Source organism: Zingiber officinale, chromosome 5A (assembly GCF_018446385.1).
Source record: "Zingiber officinale cultivar Zhangliang chromosome 5A, Zo_v1.1, whole genome shotgun sequence".
NCBI classification, from domain to species: domain Eukaryota; kingdom Viridiplantae; phylum Streptophyta; class Magnoliopsida; order Zingiberales; family Zingiberaceae; genus Zingiber; species Zingiber officinale.
The window spans coordinates 33,322,248-33,337,773 of record NC_055994.1 but is presented as its reverse complement, the minus strand read 5'-3'; the positions used below and the strand labels follow the sequence as shown (position 1 = coordinate 33,337,773).

The window sequence follows — 15,526 nt, the reverse complement described above, 5'->3', positions numbered from 1 at the left end:
TGTTATCAAAATAGACACAATATCTATTCTATAATAGTTTAGAAACTGAAATCAGGTTCTTTCTAAACTTAGTATGTAAAGACAATTCCTAATAATCCAAATTTTATTCCTATTAGAGAATAAACCTCTCCCACTGCAACAGCTGCTACTTTTGCAGTAGTGCCCATGTGGACGGTGTTTTTTATTTTCATTTAGTTGTCGGGTTTCCTGGAACCCTGCAATGAATTGCAGACATGATCAGTGGCTCCCATATCTACACACCAGGTACCGGTAGATAACTCCACTAAACATGTATCAACTAATGAATAAAATACACCTATATTGTTCTTAGTTCTAAGAGGACAGTCTACCTTAATGTCCAAATTCTATTTCCAATCAATTATAATTGGGACCACTAAGTCTATCCTAAAGTATATCAGCTAGGGATTGACCATCTTCCTAAGAATCACAAAAATATTTGGTTAAGACCAACTCCTTAAAAATCCCCATGAATTTTGTATGCCACGTTAGTGTGGACGTATACAAATTCAAAGAGGAAATTTTATCATTTAATTTTATTATCTCGTCAACCTTACTTTATGATGAATAAAATTAATAGTTGGTCTATCTTTAATCAAATATTTGGTCAAGACTCTAAATTTAAAATAATATTGATTCCTCTAACAATACTATTTAAATTTACCAACACCTCAAAACACCGTGAATTTTGCATGCCACGTTAGTGTGGACGTATACAAAATCAACATTTGTAAGAGGAGGGTTTTACCCATTAACTATCTTGTCAACGTAACTTTATGACAAATAAAATTATCTCAAACACCGTTAATTTTGTATGCCACGTTAGTGTGGACGTATACAAAATCAATCATTTGTAAGAGGGGTTTTAACCCTTTAATTTTATTATCTTGTCAACCTAGTTTTATGACAAATTAATAGTTGGTTTCATTTGGTCACACAAATAATAGCAGTGACTCCGATGGGGAGGATACTATTAGATGTATCTAAGTGTATACCATTACTTGACACTAAGTCCATTAATAAGATTATGCCCCTTCCGTTGGGGAAGATCACACGCTCTTAATTAACTTCCTATAGTCATCCAAAAATGGAAGTTTGTTCTAGTGATCCACAAACAAGCTCATCCGTTATGGAGGAAGGCACTCAGAGCCAACGCGCAAGCTTGTTTGCATCACTTACAAACCAGTAATGGAGACCATGGGATTTACTTAAAAATCCCTCTCTCACTTAGTTATTTATTAATGAGGAATTTTAACTATGCTAGCCTACTAAACTTGTAAACTAACATGCACACACAACACAATATAAAAGCAATAAATAGAAAATCTAATTTTCAACTATTATGACTTTTATCTCTAGTTGTCCTCCGTGTGTTGTCATCCCAAGCTGCTGCCATATTTGGCTACCGCCACCGGGTCTAGCTGTCGCATCCATCTTGCTCCTTGTTCCGCTGCGCCTCTGGTCCTTAGAAGGTTCCATGCTTTGCAAGATTCGATCCGCGACATAAATAGAATTTTACAATTTTGATCCTATATTTCATAAAAGGAATGTACATGTATCTAGATCAAAAATAAAATCCTAATAAAACTAAATACAGCTCCTGCTGTATTTTATAATACAATCATGCACACACATATAAATGCCCTTGACATGTCCAAGGGTCCAATCACACACATAAAACTATAAGCCATAATAGTTGGATCCTGCATCCACAAAGTTAGCACATCCTACTATTATCCTGCCTAAATTATGTATGACATGTGCATAATTAAACTAATACCAAATACACAGAGGCAAAACCCTAGCTCTGATACCAATTGTTGGTTGCTACTCGGAAAGCCTAGAGGTTCCACTGTACAAAAATTTTGTACAAAGGTCTGAACCTTTTCCTAGCTACCATGTGTTCTTTTAAATTAAATTTTGGATCGCCTGCGGAACTTAACACGTTTGATCCAAAACTTAATCTATTTGTTCTTTTAGGTTTTGACTTGGATCTCCTGCGAAACTTAACACGTTCGACCCAAGTCACCTTAAGTTATTAATTCCATTAAATATTAATTTCCATAATCGGTTCCCAGTACTGACGTGGCGAGGCACATGACCTTCTTGGATATGGGAGCAACCACCACCGACTAGACAAAACCTTTTATAGAAAGCTAATATTTAATTTCCTAAAATAACTTTAGGTTAACCGAAAAGAACAATCAAATCACAAGGAAAAGAAAAACAAAAGAACACTATATCGAAAACGAATTCGAAACTCTAGAATCGTATGCCTCTTGTATTTAGTATTATTTCCATAAATAACTAGCATGATGCGGAAAGGAAAAATTACTAGTTATATATTCTAAAAGACCTCTTGATCTTCTACCGTATTCCTCTTCTAACCTCGGACGTTGTGTGGGCAACGATCTTCCGAGATGAGAACCACCAAGCACCTTCTTTTTCCTTACAAGTTTCGGCCACCACAATTCTCCAAGAGAAGTAGAGGTCCGGCCACCACCACCAAGCTCCAAGGGATGCAAGAAACAAAACCACCTTTCTCTCCTTCTTCGCCTAGCTAGAGCCGGCCACCATCAAGAGCTCCAAGAGAGGTTGTCGCCGGCCATAAGAAGAAGAGAAGAGGAAGAAGCTAGGGCCGGCCACCAAGGAGGAAAAGAGAGGAGAAGAATAATAGAGTTAATCACCCATGAAGGCACCTCTACCCCCTCTTTTATAATCCTTGGTCTTGGCAAATAAGGAAATTTAATTAAAAACTTCCTTAATTCTTTTGCCATGAAAAATAAAAATTTATTTAATTAAAAACAATTTTCCTATTCTCAATTTACATGGCCAGCCACCATCAAGCTATAAACAAGGAGAGTTTTAATTAATTAAAACTTCCTAATTTGTCTCCAGAAATTTATAAAAAATTTCTCCAATAATTTTCCCTTCATGGTGGTTAATAAAAAGGAAATTTTATAAATTAAAATTCTTCTTTTAAACATGTGGATCATTTCCAAAAGGAAAGTTATCTCTTAAAAATTAAAATCTCTTTTCAATCTACAAATAAGGTAAGATATCAAATCTTTTCTTAATCTTTTGTAGAAACTAATAAAAGAGAATATTTAATTTTTAAACTTCTCTTTTAAATTATTATCATGGTTAAAAAGGAAAGTTTTTCTTAAAAATAAAATCTCCTTTCAATCTACAAATAAGGAAAGATTTCAAATCTTTTCTTAATCTTTTGTAGAAAGCTTTTAAAAGGAAAGATTTAATTTTTAAACTCTCTTTTAAAACTATGATATCCACATAAGAAATAATTTTAATAAAAAATCCTTTTTAATATGATGTGGCCGGCCACCCAAGCTTGGGCTCCAAGCTATTGGCCGACCACCTTAAGGCTCGACCCTAAGCTTGAGCTTCAAGCTTGGCTTGGCCGGCCCCTATTGGTTGGGTAAGAAGGTGGGTATGTGGTGGGTATAAATCTCTATATACAAGAGGCTTCGATAGGGACCGAGAGGAGGAATTGGTTTTGGTCTCCCGATAAAATTAAGCATCCCGTGCTCGCCCCGAACACACAACTTAATTTTATCAATAATAATTCATTCCACTAGAGAACTATTATTGAACTATCGCACCAATCCCAAATTACATTTTGGGCTCCTTCTTATCATGAGTGTGTTAGTCTCCCGTGTTTAAGATATCGAATGTCCACTAATTAAGTGAGTTACTGACAACTCATTTAATTAATATCTTAGTCCAAGAGTAGTACCACTCAACCTTATCATCATGTCGGACTAGGTCCACCTGCAGGGTTTAACATGACAATCCTTATGAGCTCCTCTTGAGGACATTATCAACCTAGTATCTCTAGGACACAGTTTCCTTCTATAATCAACAACACACACTATAAGTGATACCATTTCTCAACTTATCGGGCTTATTGATTCATCGAACTAAATCTCACCCATTGATAAATTAAAGAAATAAATATCAAATATATGTGCTTGTTATTATATTAGGATTAAGAGCACACACTTCCATAATAACTGAGGTCTTTGTTTCTTTATAAAATCAGTATAAAAGAAACGACCTCAAATGGTCCTACTCAATACACTCTAAGTGTACTAGTGTAATTATACAGTCAAGATAAACTGATACCTAATTACACTACGACTTTCTAATGGTTTGTTCCTTTCCATTTTGGTTGTGAGCTACTGTTTATAATTTATAAGGTACTGATAACATGATCCTCTGTGTGTGACATCACACACCATGTTATCTACAATATAAATTAATTGAACAACTACATTTATCATAAATGTAGATATTTGACCAATGTGATTCTTATTACTAGATAAATGTTTATACCAAAAACTAGGCTTTTAGTATACACCCTAACACTTATCCACGACAAAGCAATGTTCTTATCCAATTTAAGGCGCCTTCAGACCAAGCACGAGGGTGCCTTCCTTTAGCTCTAAGGCACCTTTAACCCATGCACGAGGGTGCCTCCAACCAATTCAAAGGCACTTTCACCACTGTTCATCTGAGATGAATTTGTACCATTCGATCCTGCAAGTCAATGTTAGCTCAAAAATAAATAGTAACCTGTAAAATAGAGTTAAGACAATATGTAAAATACCGAAAATAGACGAATATTAATAAGGGAATTTTTCGGAATTTTTGGAAATTTTCCGGGAATTTTTCATAGCTCGTACGGATGAGTTAACGGGGATAAAAACGGGATTCGGGAAAGCCTGTTTAGGCTATCCTATTTTGGTGAGGAAAAGTTTTATTTTTTTTTCTTTTCCTATTTCTTTTTCTTATTTCTCTTTTCCCTCAGTTACTGTGCCGTGCAGTTTCCCTTCTTCTTCGACACCGTGTGGCCGACTTTTCTTCCCTGCCGCGACCCGTGCCCTAATCACCTCGCGCCGGCGCCTTCATTCTTCTTCTCACACGCGACGACAAGCCAGGGAAAAGCCCTAGATCTTCCTCTCTAAGTGCCGATGCCCGATTTCTCTCCTCTAGCAAACGCGACGCCAATCTTTGATCCATCTCTGCCGGCCACCAGTTTCGATCAGTGCCGTCGGCGCCTGTGCCCTAGCACCGACCGTGACTTCTTCGGCCTGAGCGCCACTCGGAAGTCTCCTTCCAGAACAACGCCGGTGTGGCGTTGTCTTCCCCGTGCCCTAGCGCCGGCAACCATCTTCCCTCTACTCTAGTTCCGACTCACGGTCGCCGATGCAAACCTTCGACCAAGGGCCGAGCCGTGCCCTAGATCTGTGCTTGTGTACCACTGCCGACCGCCGGATCGGGCTGTTCCAGCCTCTCCACGCCGAGCCCTAGTTTCCCGGCACCACTCCGATCGTTCTCTGCCCTAGCACTGGTCTGCCTGCCGTCCAGTGCCAGCCGCCAGCTTGTTATCGACCTTAGTCTCTGGTATTAAGGTTTCCAGCAGCAGCTTCGTCGGGTTCTTGGTCATCTCAGGCGATTAGAGGAAGAGGTAAGGTGCTCAGGTTGTTCTGGGAATTTGGTTGTTGTTTGGATGTTGATTTCTTGAGCTTCATTTTGATCTAGACAGTGCATTGCAGGGCGTTTCTTGATTTCCAATAGCTACCTCTGTTCCAACAGCAAGTTGTCTTTGCTATGGATTTGTTGGGCTGTGGATTAAGGTATGAAGTAGGGAAATTGATTCATGTTGTTGATGAATTAGGTATGTATTGAATTAGGGCTAAATCAAGTAAGATACTATGATTGGTTATTTTATTGCAAGCCCTAATTCGAATGAATTAATTAGAATTGATTGAGGAGTTAAATGATCCAATTAGGGTTTATAATTGGATTTGGATTTATGTTAGTTTCTCGAGGATTTGATTTAGCTAATTAATTGGTATTTAATTAGCTAAATCTGTATACTATGTACTACAGGACTGTGACGCGAGATGAGCAACTCGACGTTGGATTTGGATCGGATGAGACCCTTTCTATTGGAGGCGGGTACCTCTTGACTTATCTTTTATGATAATGTCTTTGGATATGCATAGTATTTTATAACTACATGCAATGAACATGTTTGTCGTTGGTATGTCACTGTTTGATATCCTTAGCATGTTAGGTTTGTCACCTGTGATGTATCCGTGCTTATATCTCGTGATTGTTGCCATGATTATCTTGTTACCATGAGTATCTTTGTTTCTACAGTGACATACCATGCTTACTGAGGTTAGGACTAGGATTTGGATTGTTGTTTCTGGCCTGTGTATCTAGATTATCTGATACTTAGGTTTTTGTGCCATATCAGATTTGTGTACCTCTATTTGTATATCATATATGATTCGGGTGTTTAGACCCTGATTCTTTGATCTGTGTATATTGTTGGTACATATGCTATGGAAGAGGGATATGATTTGGGTCTAGGTTGTTATACCTTAGAGGACTTGTATACCCTAGATCCGTGGATTTGACTTACTGATACTGTGGTACCCATATTATGTATATATGGATTTTTCTATGCTGATCAGGATATTCCATACTTATTATGTTCGGGACATAGGGTTATTGATATTCTATCTGCGTGTACTCTAGATCTTGGTATGTGACCATCGCTTTTACAGTACCCATTTTGTATGTATGGATATGGTTATGTTGATCGTTTTGCCATGCTTAGTGTCATGCATCATGATTGCATCTTTGTGCGATAGTCGACTCCATTGTCGTTGAGCACATCGCCAGTTAATGGATCCGCACACACCACCACTCATGGGTTAGTGGTCGATTCAGCAAGTGTTGTAGCAGGGACTTTGTTTGGCTCGTTGGTCCGCTCATGGGTAGTATGACACAACGTGTTAGCGGCAGGGATTCCTCCCCATCATGTGCGGGAGTTGAGAGTATTGAGCTCCCCATTTATTATTTGGGGTCACAGGACAGTACTCCGACACATCCCGTCCACTCGGTCACTCATCGGGAGCGGTGACAGAGTGCACGGTTGTCACACCCTACCCACTCGGTCTCGCCATTTGTATGTGAGATGATTGACTGGGTGACCAGGACGCATCATTGACATCATATGCATTGATGCATTTATTTCTTGTGATTGTGTTTGCTGCATTTATTTGCTGCATTTGGTTGGATGCATATGTTTGACATGCATACAGGATTTAGGGCACTTTCGGTTTGACGACCCTTTTGTTTGGATAGGAGTTCCTGGTGAGTACAGCTTCCTTAGTTACCTTTCAGTTTTGCATCTTTCCTAGATATATGATTAGGAAGCTGTATTCCATGTTTATTGCTGTTAGATATATCTTACTAGGCATGTCTATTGGTATTCGCTGAGTTGTTGAACTCACCCCCGTGGACTCTATATTTTTCAGGTACCAGGTTATTTATGGTGTCGCTTGGAGCATCCTGTCTGCTGGTCCCCACGTCACATCAGAGGACTTATCGATTTCACGTATGTTTTGTTTGTTTATGTATCAGTTTGTTTAGCTCTGTACTCCGGTTTGTTTTTGGAGTGTTGATGTCGTTATGTGGTATTTTGTATTTGTTATTGGTTGTGTAAGCCTAGCCGGCTAGCAGTTTGTGTTTTGGTTTTGGTACAGCCGAGTGGGCTGCTTTATTTTTAACTGCGTGGTGGTGTCAGCCAGAGGCTGAATTTGATATTAACTGCGTGGTGTTTGTTTTCTTTTATTGTTATTATTCCAGCCGCATGTGGCTGAGGTATATAGTGCTTGTAGAAAAGTTTCAGATTGTCCGCCGTATAGGGGAGATGCTGCCGAAATTTCTTCGGACAGAGACTCCTCTGGGGCGTGACACAATAAATATAGTATTAATTAAATCCTGTCTTCTAGATCCGGATCTAATTAAAGTCTCAATTTAGGTTTTGAAATGGACCTAAATTGGACCAACGCCTACTGCCCCCTCAACTAGGATGTGCCCTCACTTAGTCACTCTCCTCTAGTGACTTACCTTCATTTACCCACTAAACATCTGGTCCTCCAGACCTGTTTGGACTTTCTCTAGTCTTGCTTAGTATTTGACCAAGCTGATCTACTAATATTTTTTTTGTAACACTGAGTTAACACAATAGATAAAATAGTAAAGTAAAACAGTGTTAACAAATTTTAGGATTCGCTAGTCTGGTCGATCACCCGTAGTCGACCGAAAATATGTCGATCACATATAACGTAGGGTTACCTCCCCCTAGGGTTGCACAACTTCACTTACTAAAACTTCCATTTTCTGGCTTCACTCACCAAGACTTCCATCATCTAGCTTCACTCACTAGGGTCCTCTTCACTCACCAGGACTTTCACTACCTAGCTTCACTTACTAGGGCCCGACTTCACTTACTAGAACTTCCACCACCTAGCTTCACTCAATAGGGTTTGACTTCACTTAGCAGGACTTCCACTACCTAGTTTCAGTCACTAGGGTCTGACTTCATTTACCAGGACTTTCACTACCTAGCTTCACTCACTAGGGCACAACTTCACTCGCAGGACTTCCCCTTGCCTAACCTCCAGTTAGCACTAGTCACTCAGTAGACTTCTCACTTGCCTATCCTTCAGTTAGGCCTTACCTTTACTAGTCATCTAGTCTTGACTAGACTTCTCTCTTCCAAACATCAAGTCTTGTTTGGATCAACCCTTGGTCAAACTGACCAAATATATTGTCAAATATCGAAACGCTAGAGGTTGATTGCACCAACAGGAATGTGTATTTGATGTTGAGCAAACGAAGACTCCTCGCTGTCTTGCGTGTCACAAAGAGCGTTAGCAATCAGGCTAGGGAAAAAGTCCTCGATGTAGGTTCTCCAACGCTCAACTTAATGATCAGTTTAAGAAAATGAATAGTGGAAAGAACAGTAGTAATGAGCGTGTAAAATTATGTAGTGTCGCATATCTACGCCTGTAGATGGGGACCCCTTTTATAAGGTTACTGTTTGTATATGCACAAATTTCAAAGTATTTTCAAAAAAGAACATACCATTAACATGTTTTGACATCTTTCCTAAAATGGACATGCAATCTTTGCATTTGGCAAAGAGGAAACTTCAAATGTACAACCTGCATGTGAATATTCGATGTCCCCTGTGACACAAAATGTCAAAAAGAAATATGAAACCGTTGGGCTATAGGGCCCATAGTAAGCTCACCCGGCAAACTAATCGAGTCCCTATTATAGTTTGACTGACCATCCCTCGCAAGAGCTGCCAGGCCAGTTTGGGTGACTACAGTCAACGACTCGACCTTTGCTCGGCCCCTTCACTTGAACAGAGAACTCGGGTGAACCAAGCATGGCCAATACATCCAATCGAACCCTATGTCCAATCGACTAGAGCACTTGGTCGGGGCTAGCTAATACTTGACTTTAAGGTTCATCAATACTTAGGAGATCGAGGCTCGAAGCTTGATCGGCCAAAGGGTCAGGTTAGGATAAGCTTTCGGTCTAAATGATGGTAAACCTTGGGTCAGAATGTTGACCACCTCTGGACTTTAATCACCACATCAATCGACCTTCTGGACTTTGGCCTATCTCAAGGGATCCATCTTAACCACCGTATCATATATATAAATATTTTTCAAAGAAAAATAATGTATGATAGTGTTTGCTTTCTTTTCATCACGTAGTTCTTCGTATATATGGGATCAGATCTTGTATAATGTTATTTGAGATCATGTCTTATTTGGATATTAATTCTAATAATATTTATAAAATTATGCATGTTCATGTCACTTGTTAATGTGATGATATCATGTAAAGCAATTCGAGAGCCTTGTACCAATAGTTAAAGTTTGAATGTCCAAAACAATCCCAAATTGTATTTTTGATAGCCTAGCTTACATTCGGTGTGTTAGATTGCTCTAATATTAATCTTGTTAGATTGGTCAAAGTTGGCTAAGCAACTTAAAACTTCATTAGTTTCTCATAATTTGTATGTTCGATTCTAACGACCATAACAATGACTAGTTTTTGGCTGACCAATGATTATCATTGGTTGATCAAAAATTAAAAATTTAGCAAGACCTTCAAGTCAATTTTGGCTATCCTTCTTATTCAAAAATTTGCATAAAAATATATATCTCTAACCCTCTTACAAGGATCACCAAAGGGTTTTAAAATCCTCATTCATTGCGTCACCCTTAAATCAAAAGCTATTTTAGGTAATATATATCATCATCTATAGTCGATTTCTATTTTATAGCTTTGAGATGTGACTTTTTTTATTCTCAATTGTTGATAGTTAATTGGATCAAATGATTAAAAAAGTGAGCCATGATATATGAATGGCAAAAGTAGAGTTGTGGAGTTCAACAAAATATATATATGAAAACTAATAAAACACTCTAATCATGTTGCAAACCCTATTGTATAATGCAAGACACATCCATCATCAAACGCAATGGAGCTTAGTCAATTGCTTGGACAGTTACAATTCCCCTATCCAAATCTAGCCATCTTTCATTGACCTTGCCTTGTAGTAGTTATTGGGCCAAGAATTGATGGTGATGCTTGACCTTTTTTATTTATTTATTTTTGTTAACTTAGGTATCCAACTAATTCTTGAGATGGATGATCCAATCCCACGGACTCAACTACTAAGTCAATTCAGTGAGCACAAATAGATCATAACGTGACTCTCAATATCACGACTAATTTGAGCACCACGGAGGTGATGCTTATCCCTTAGGGAGTTGGCTAGCTCTTCTTTGACATGATCAGATTTGATTAGTGCATCTTATGTATATTATTGTTAAATAAAATAGAAATATATACATACTTTTTAATGTTTTTGATTACTTTTGAAGGAAAGTATAATCTCAAATGATTTTTAAAATGTATTTACCTATTTAAAGTTATTAAGTAAGTTTGGCAAAACTTATGAAATTATATCATTTTAATATTTGAATTAAAACTTATGAATTTAGATGTAAATCATTTTTTAAATAAAAAATAAAAAACATTATAATTTTAATCAAGCATTGTATAATATATATATATATATATATATATATATATATATATTAGAATTTTGTTTTTGCATAAATTAGATCAGTTGGATGGTCTGTCCAATTTTTTTTAATGAGTAGGTGGTAAGGTGCAATACTCTAGGTGAGTTTGCACAAATAAATGACACTTCTTAAAGACCAAACTTTTAATAATAATAATAATAATAATCCTTTTAAATTTTGTCCACTCATGTGATGCATCAACATGAGAAAAAATTTACAAAGAAAGCAACAGTCGTGACGGGACAAGCAGCCCCTGCGCTACGCCGAAGCATAATAATGAATGAATTAAAACACTGGCCGAAGAGGCCTCGTGATCCCTTCCAATAGGATCGGATCGGGTGGGCACACGCCTTTCGCGTTGCCTTGGATCGTCCAAAAATTGAATGGAGCCTTTTGAAACAAATCTATTTAAATTTCCTTCCCTAGGAATCATTACTCCTCCTGTCTCTTTCCCACAGCGCAGTACCATATCATTTACCATGCATGCACATGCATGCATGTCCAAGCCCAGTGCAGGTGCAGTCCGTGCGTGGTTGGATTCTGAGGCCGACCTATTTCACCGTGCCTTGCCCCACAGCCGCTGAACAATCCGAGGCCGCAGCAGCGGTGGAGTTATGGAATTTTGCGAGTCCCAAGGCGCCAGGAGAGGACCTTCGCTGTTGTACTGCGCTCCGTTGCGTTGCATGCAGTAAAAGCAAACACTGCAGCGGTGGTGGCCTTTCCGAAGGCAAGCTTTCCACAAGGACACACAGCTAGCGCGCCCACTCCCTCTGCCTAATTTCTTCGTTTACCTTTCGGTCCTGTCGCGATGCTACTACTATCGATGGCGGAGGAACAGTGGAGATTCTTGCCTGGCGTTAGGGGCGGGAATATAATATTCATTATATTAATCCATTTATTTCAACATCTCTGAATTAACTCTCTCTGCCCACTGATACGGTGGTCAAAAAGTTCCGGCGAAGCGAATCGACTGAATTAAATTGAAATTTGATTTTTGAAATACAATATTATTATAAAATTGATTTTTAAAAGTCAACATCATAATTTAATTAATTTGATTTTTAATCGATATATAATCAGTTATGATTTTTACTGAGAATATCAGTGTTATTATTATTTTTTTAAAAAATAATTTATTCGATTTAAATCAACTTTGAACCGATTTCTTAACGCACTCTCCGATTTTGTTGAACGTTTACTTGAGCTAGGAGTCATTGGAAAATTAAATATTAATGCGGGTAGTAGATAAGAGTTAGCGTGCATGTCGTCTGCCTGCGTCTGCGTTCCTTGTCCTCCCTGTTTGCTTGACCGCCACTCACCACGCGTCCTCACCTCATATGGGAATGCCTATTCCGTCGAATCCAAACTCCCAACAAATATATTAATGATTGAATTTGCAGCGCGTTCAATCCATTGATGGATTAATGGGATTGATTGAATCGGTTTTGATGTTGCGTACGTCCTGCTCCTTGCAGAGCGCTGGGTGTGTTTCTTCTCCGTATAAATAGACGGCCTTGGCAGCCTCTCTCTGGCCCTATTTTTGACAGGCAGAAGAGAGTAGCATGGCGCTGCAGTCCCAGCAGCATCCCTCCAATTGTTCCTTCCTGATGGAGCTCCGCAGCGGTGCTGCTGCGGTGGATGAGCTTCGGATGATGCAGGAGCTGCGCCAACTGCTCGACGACGCTGCCGTCGACCTCAGCGACCCCCAGAGCGAGCTCACCTGTAACGCCTCGGCCATGAGGACGAAGCGGCCGCGAGAGGAGGCAACGGCGGATGACCATCTCGACTGTAACCAATTCTTCGGCTTCGTGTCGCCGGTGGCTCCGTTCTGTGATCCCAGTTCGCTCTCTGCCGTTGTCGGTGCTGGCTGTGAGCAGAGCCACCGCTTGGGCGAGTGTGAGTATCCCTCCACCAGCGGTCGTCCTGATGCATTTCCTCTCTCCCGGGACCTCGCCTTCCTCCTCTGCCAGCAAAATATCGAGATCGACGCCCTTCTCCGCCTCCAGGTACTGAATCAATATCTCTCTGTTTTTTTCCTCTGTTTTTTCCCCGTTGTCTAAGTCGTTGCTTGCGCATGCAGACGGAGAGAATGAGGAGTGGATTGGAGGAGACGCGGAGGAGGCACCTCAAGGCCCTGGTTTGGGGTGTCGAGCAGAGGGCGGCGAAGCGCCTCCGAGAGAAGGAAGTCGAGCTAGAGAAGGCGCGGCAGCAGAACGCGGAGCTGGAGGAGCGGGTGCGGCAGGCGAGTGCGGAGACCCAGATGTGGTTCACCGTGGCCAAGAACAACGAGACCGTCGCCGCCAGCATCCGCGCCAGCCTCGACCAGGCCCTGCTCCAGATCGCAGCCGCCGCGCAGGTGAAGGAAGGCTACGGTGACACCGAGGACGACGACGCACAGTCTACCTACTCACCGAGACCCGCCGCAGCCAAATCCAACCGCGCGGCATCTCCGGACGCATCCCGCAGGTGCATCTCGTGCCGCCGGCAGCAGGCATCCGTTCTGCTGCTCCCCTGCAGTCACCTCTGCCTCTGCCGCGACTGCTCACCCAAGGTCGGCGCGTGCCCCGTGTGCGGCGCCGGCAAGAACGCCTCAATTCACGTATCCACGCCGTGAAAAAAGCACCATCACATCTCTCTTTCTTTCTCAAAATCTCGGTTAATCATCTCTGCGACGCGGTCTCGTTCATTGTAAGGCTCCTCCTCCCATCAATGGACATATCGTTCATTAATTCCTTATTCAATTCCTTAATCAAAAAGCATGAACTGTTGGCATACGAATGAACTAAACAATGGACTGGGCATGTGAAATGGCTGCGCTGGACCTTGCAATCCTGATAAACAAATGCCACGGCCCACGAAGCATTGCTGCCTGGTGGAAGTCAGTCAGTCACAGGTTGATTGTCCTGATCCTCTCGCCTACACTACACGGTCGCATTTAGTCTGGTTTAATATAATATTTCCCATCTTTCGAGCTCATCCAGTTGATTACAAAGTCTTCTTCTAGTTCAATCTCATCGATCAGATATGCATTTCCCTGATATCAAGGAATGATAGATCGCACGTGGATCTCCATCATCGCCTGTTGCTTTGCCGCCTATCCCCAGATTTGAGTTTCCGACATGAACATCCTCTTCGCCTTCAACTCACCCAGCCTGAATAATGTGAGTCGTTTTTTTTTTTGAAGTCCTCTGAGAGACTTTTGCAGCGGCTGCTGGCTTGCTGCATGGGTTATGGTCAGAGGCGGCTCCACTAAAGGTGAGGGGACAGCTGCCCCTATAGTAATAATAGAGTTATGAAAATATTATTTTTTAAAAAATAAATTTTAAAAATCTATTATTACTATAATAAATTTTAAAAAATTTACACAAATTATAATTAATAAAATATTCTCTATAAACCTCTCTATTAATTTACAGTCAAATATCTTAATCAAAAGAATTATTTTTTTTAGAAAATATTATTTGTCAATAGTCTTTATCAAAAAAAAAAAAAAAAAAAAAAACTTTTGTGATGTGATAATTATATGTGTGTGTGAGAGAGAGAGAAAGAGAGATATTTAATACTTTGCCCTCTATTAATAAATTTTCTAGATCCATCTCCAGTTATGGTCGGAACTGCTCGACCTACTCTCTGGTCTTGGCTAGTGAAGGTTAGAAAGTTTGGTGGGAGGGATTCAAGCTGGTGAATGGAATTGTATGATTGATTCGACCTAATAGCTTGGAGTTGGGGCTAAGGTTGGGTGGGAGTCAAGTGGGCTTGATCAAACTATTGGAGCATTGTTACTGAGCAATTCACTTGAATGTGGTGGGATGTTGCACTACAAAAAAAAAATAAGGTATTCTGGAACAAAATTGGGGACGAATTTAAAAAAAAAAAATAGTTGCAAAAATATTTGGGACAAAATCAGGGACGAAAATTTTTTCGTCTCAAAATGGTTGATGCCAACTTTTGGAACGAATTATGGATTGTTGCAAATTTGGGAACGAATTTGGGGACGAATTTGGCGACGAATAAAATTTTCGTCCCCAAATTCATTGCAAAAAAGTATACAAATTTGCAACGAAAATTATTTTTATTGCAAACTTAGGAACAAATTCACATAATTTTTTCACCAAATTTGTCTCTATTTTTGCAACAAATTTGGGGACGTATTTGGTAACAAATTATTTTTTGTTGCCAAGTTTGTCCCTAATATTGCAACGAATTTGGGGACAAATTCGGTGACAAAATTATTTTTGTTGTCATTTTTGTTCCTAAGTTTGCAACGAATAATAAATTTGTTGTAAAACTGGCAACGAATTTGGCAACAAAAACTTGCCAACGATTTAAATTATCGTTGCCAAATTCTTTGATAAATTTCATAAGCATTTGATAAATTTTCGTCCCAGAATACGTCCCAAATTCTGGGACGAATTTTGGGATGAATTTTGTTGATTCGTCATAGATTCTGGGACGAATTTTGGGACGAATTTTGTGGATTCGTCCCAGAATTCGTCGCAGATTCTGGGACG

At 39.9% G+C, this 15,526-nt stretch overlaps 1 protein-coding gene across 1 annotated transcript; it reads left to right on the top strand.

The window, feature by feature from the left end:
• Nucleotides 1-12,428: 12,428 nt before the first annotated feature.
• LOC121980413 (probable BOI-related E3 ubiquitin-protein ligase 2) lies at nt 12,429-13,787 on the top strand. Its single transcript, XM_042532439.1, has 2 exons — nt 12,429-13,021; nt 13,096-13,787. The coding sequence occupies exons 1-2, from the start codon at nt 12,578-12,580 to the stop codon at nt 13,627-13,629; spliced, it is 978 nt and encodes a 325-aa protein (XP_042388373.1). The 5' UTR covers nt 12,429-12,577; the 3' UTR covers nt 13,630-13,787.
• Nucleotides 13,788-15,526: the final 1,739 nt, after the last annotated feature.

Excerpts from the sequence above, each read along its gene's own strand:
- LOC121980413 (XM_042532439.1), top strand. The coding sequence starts at position 12,578 with ATGGCGCTGCAGTCCCAGCAGCATCCCTCCAATTGTTCCTTCCTGATG. Across the intron at positions 13,022-13,095 it reads ACGCCCTTCTCCGCCTCCAG|ACGGAGAGAATGAGGAGTGG; the intron begins GTACTGAATCAA and ends TTGCGCATGCAG.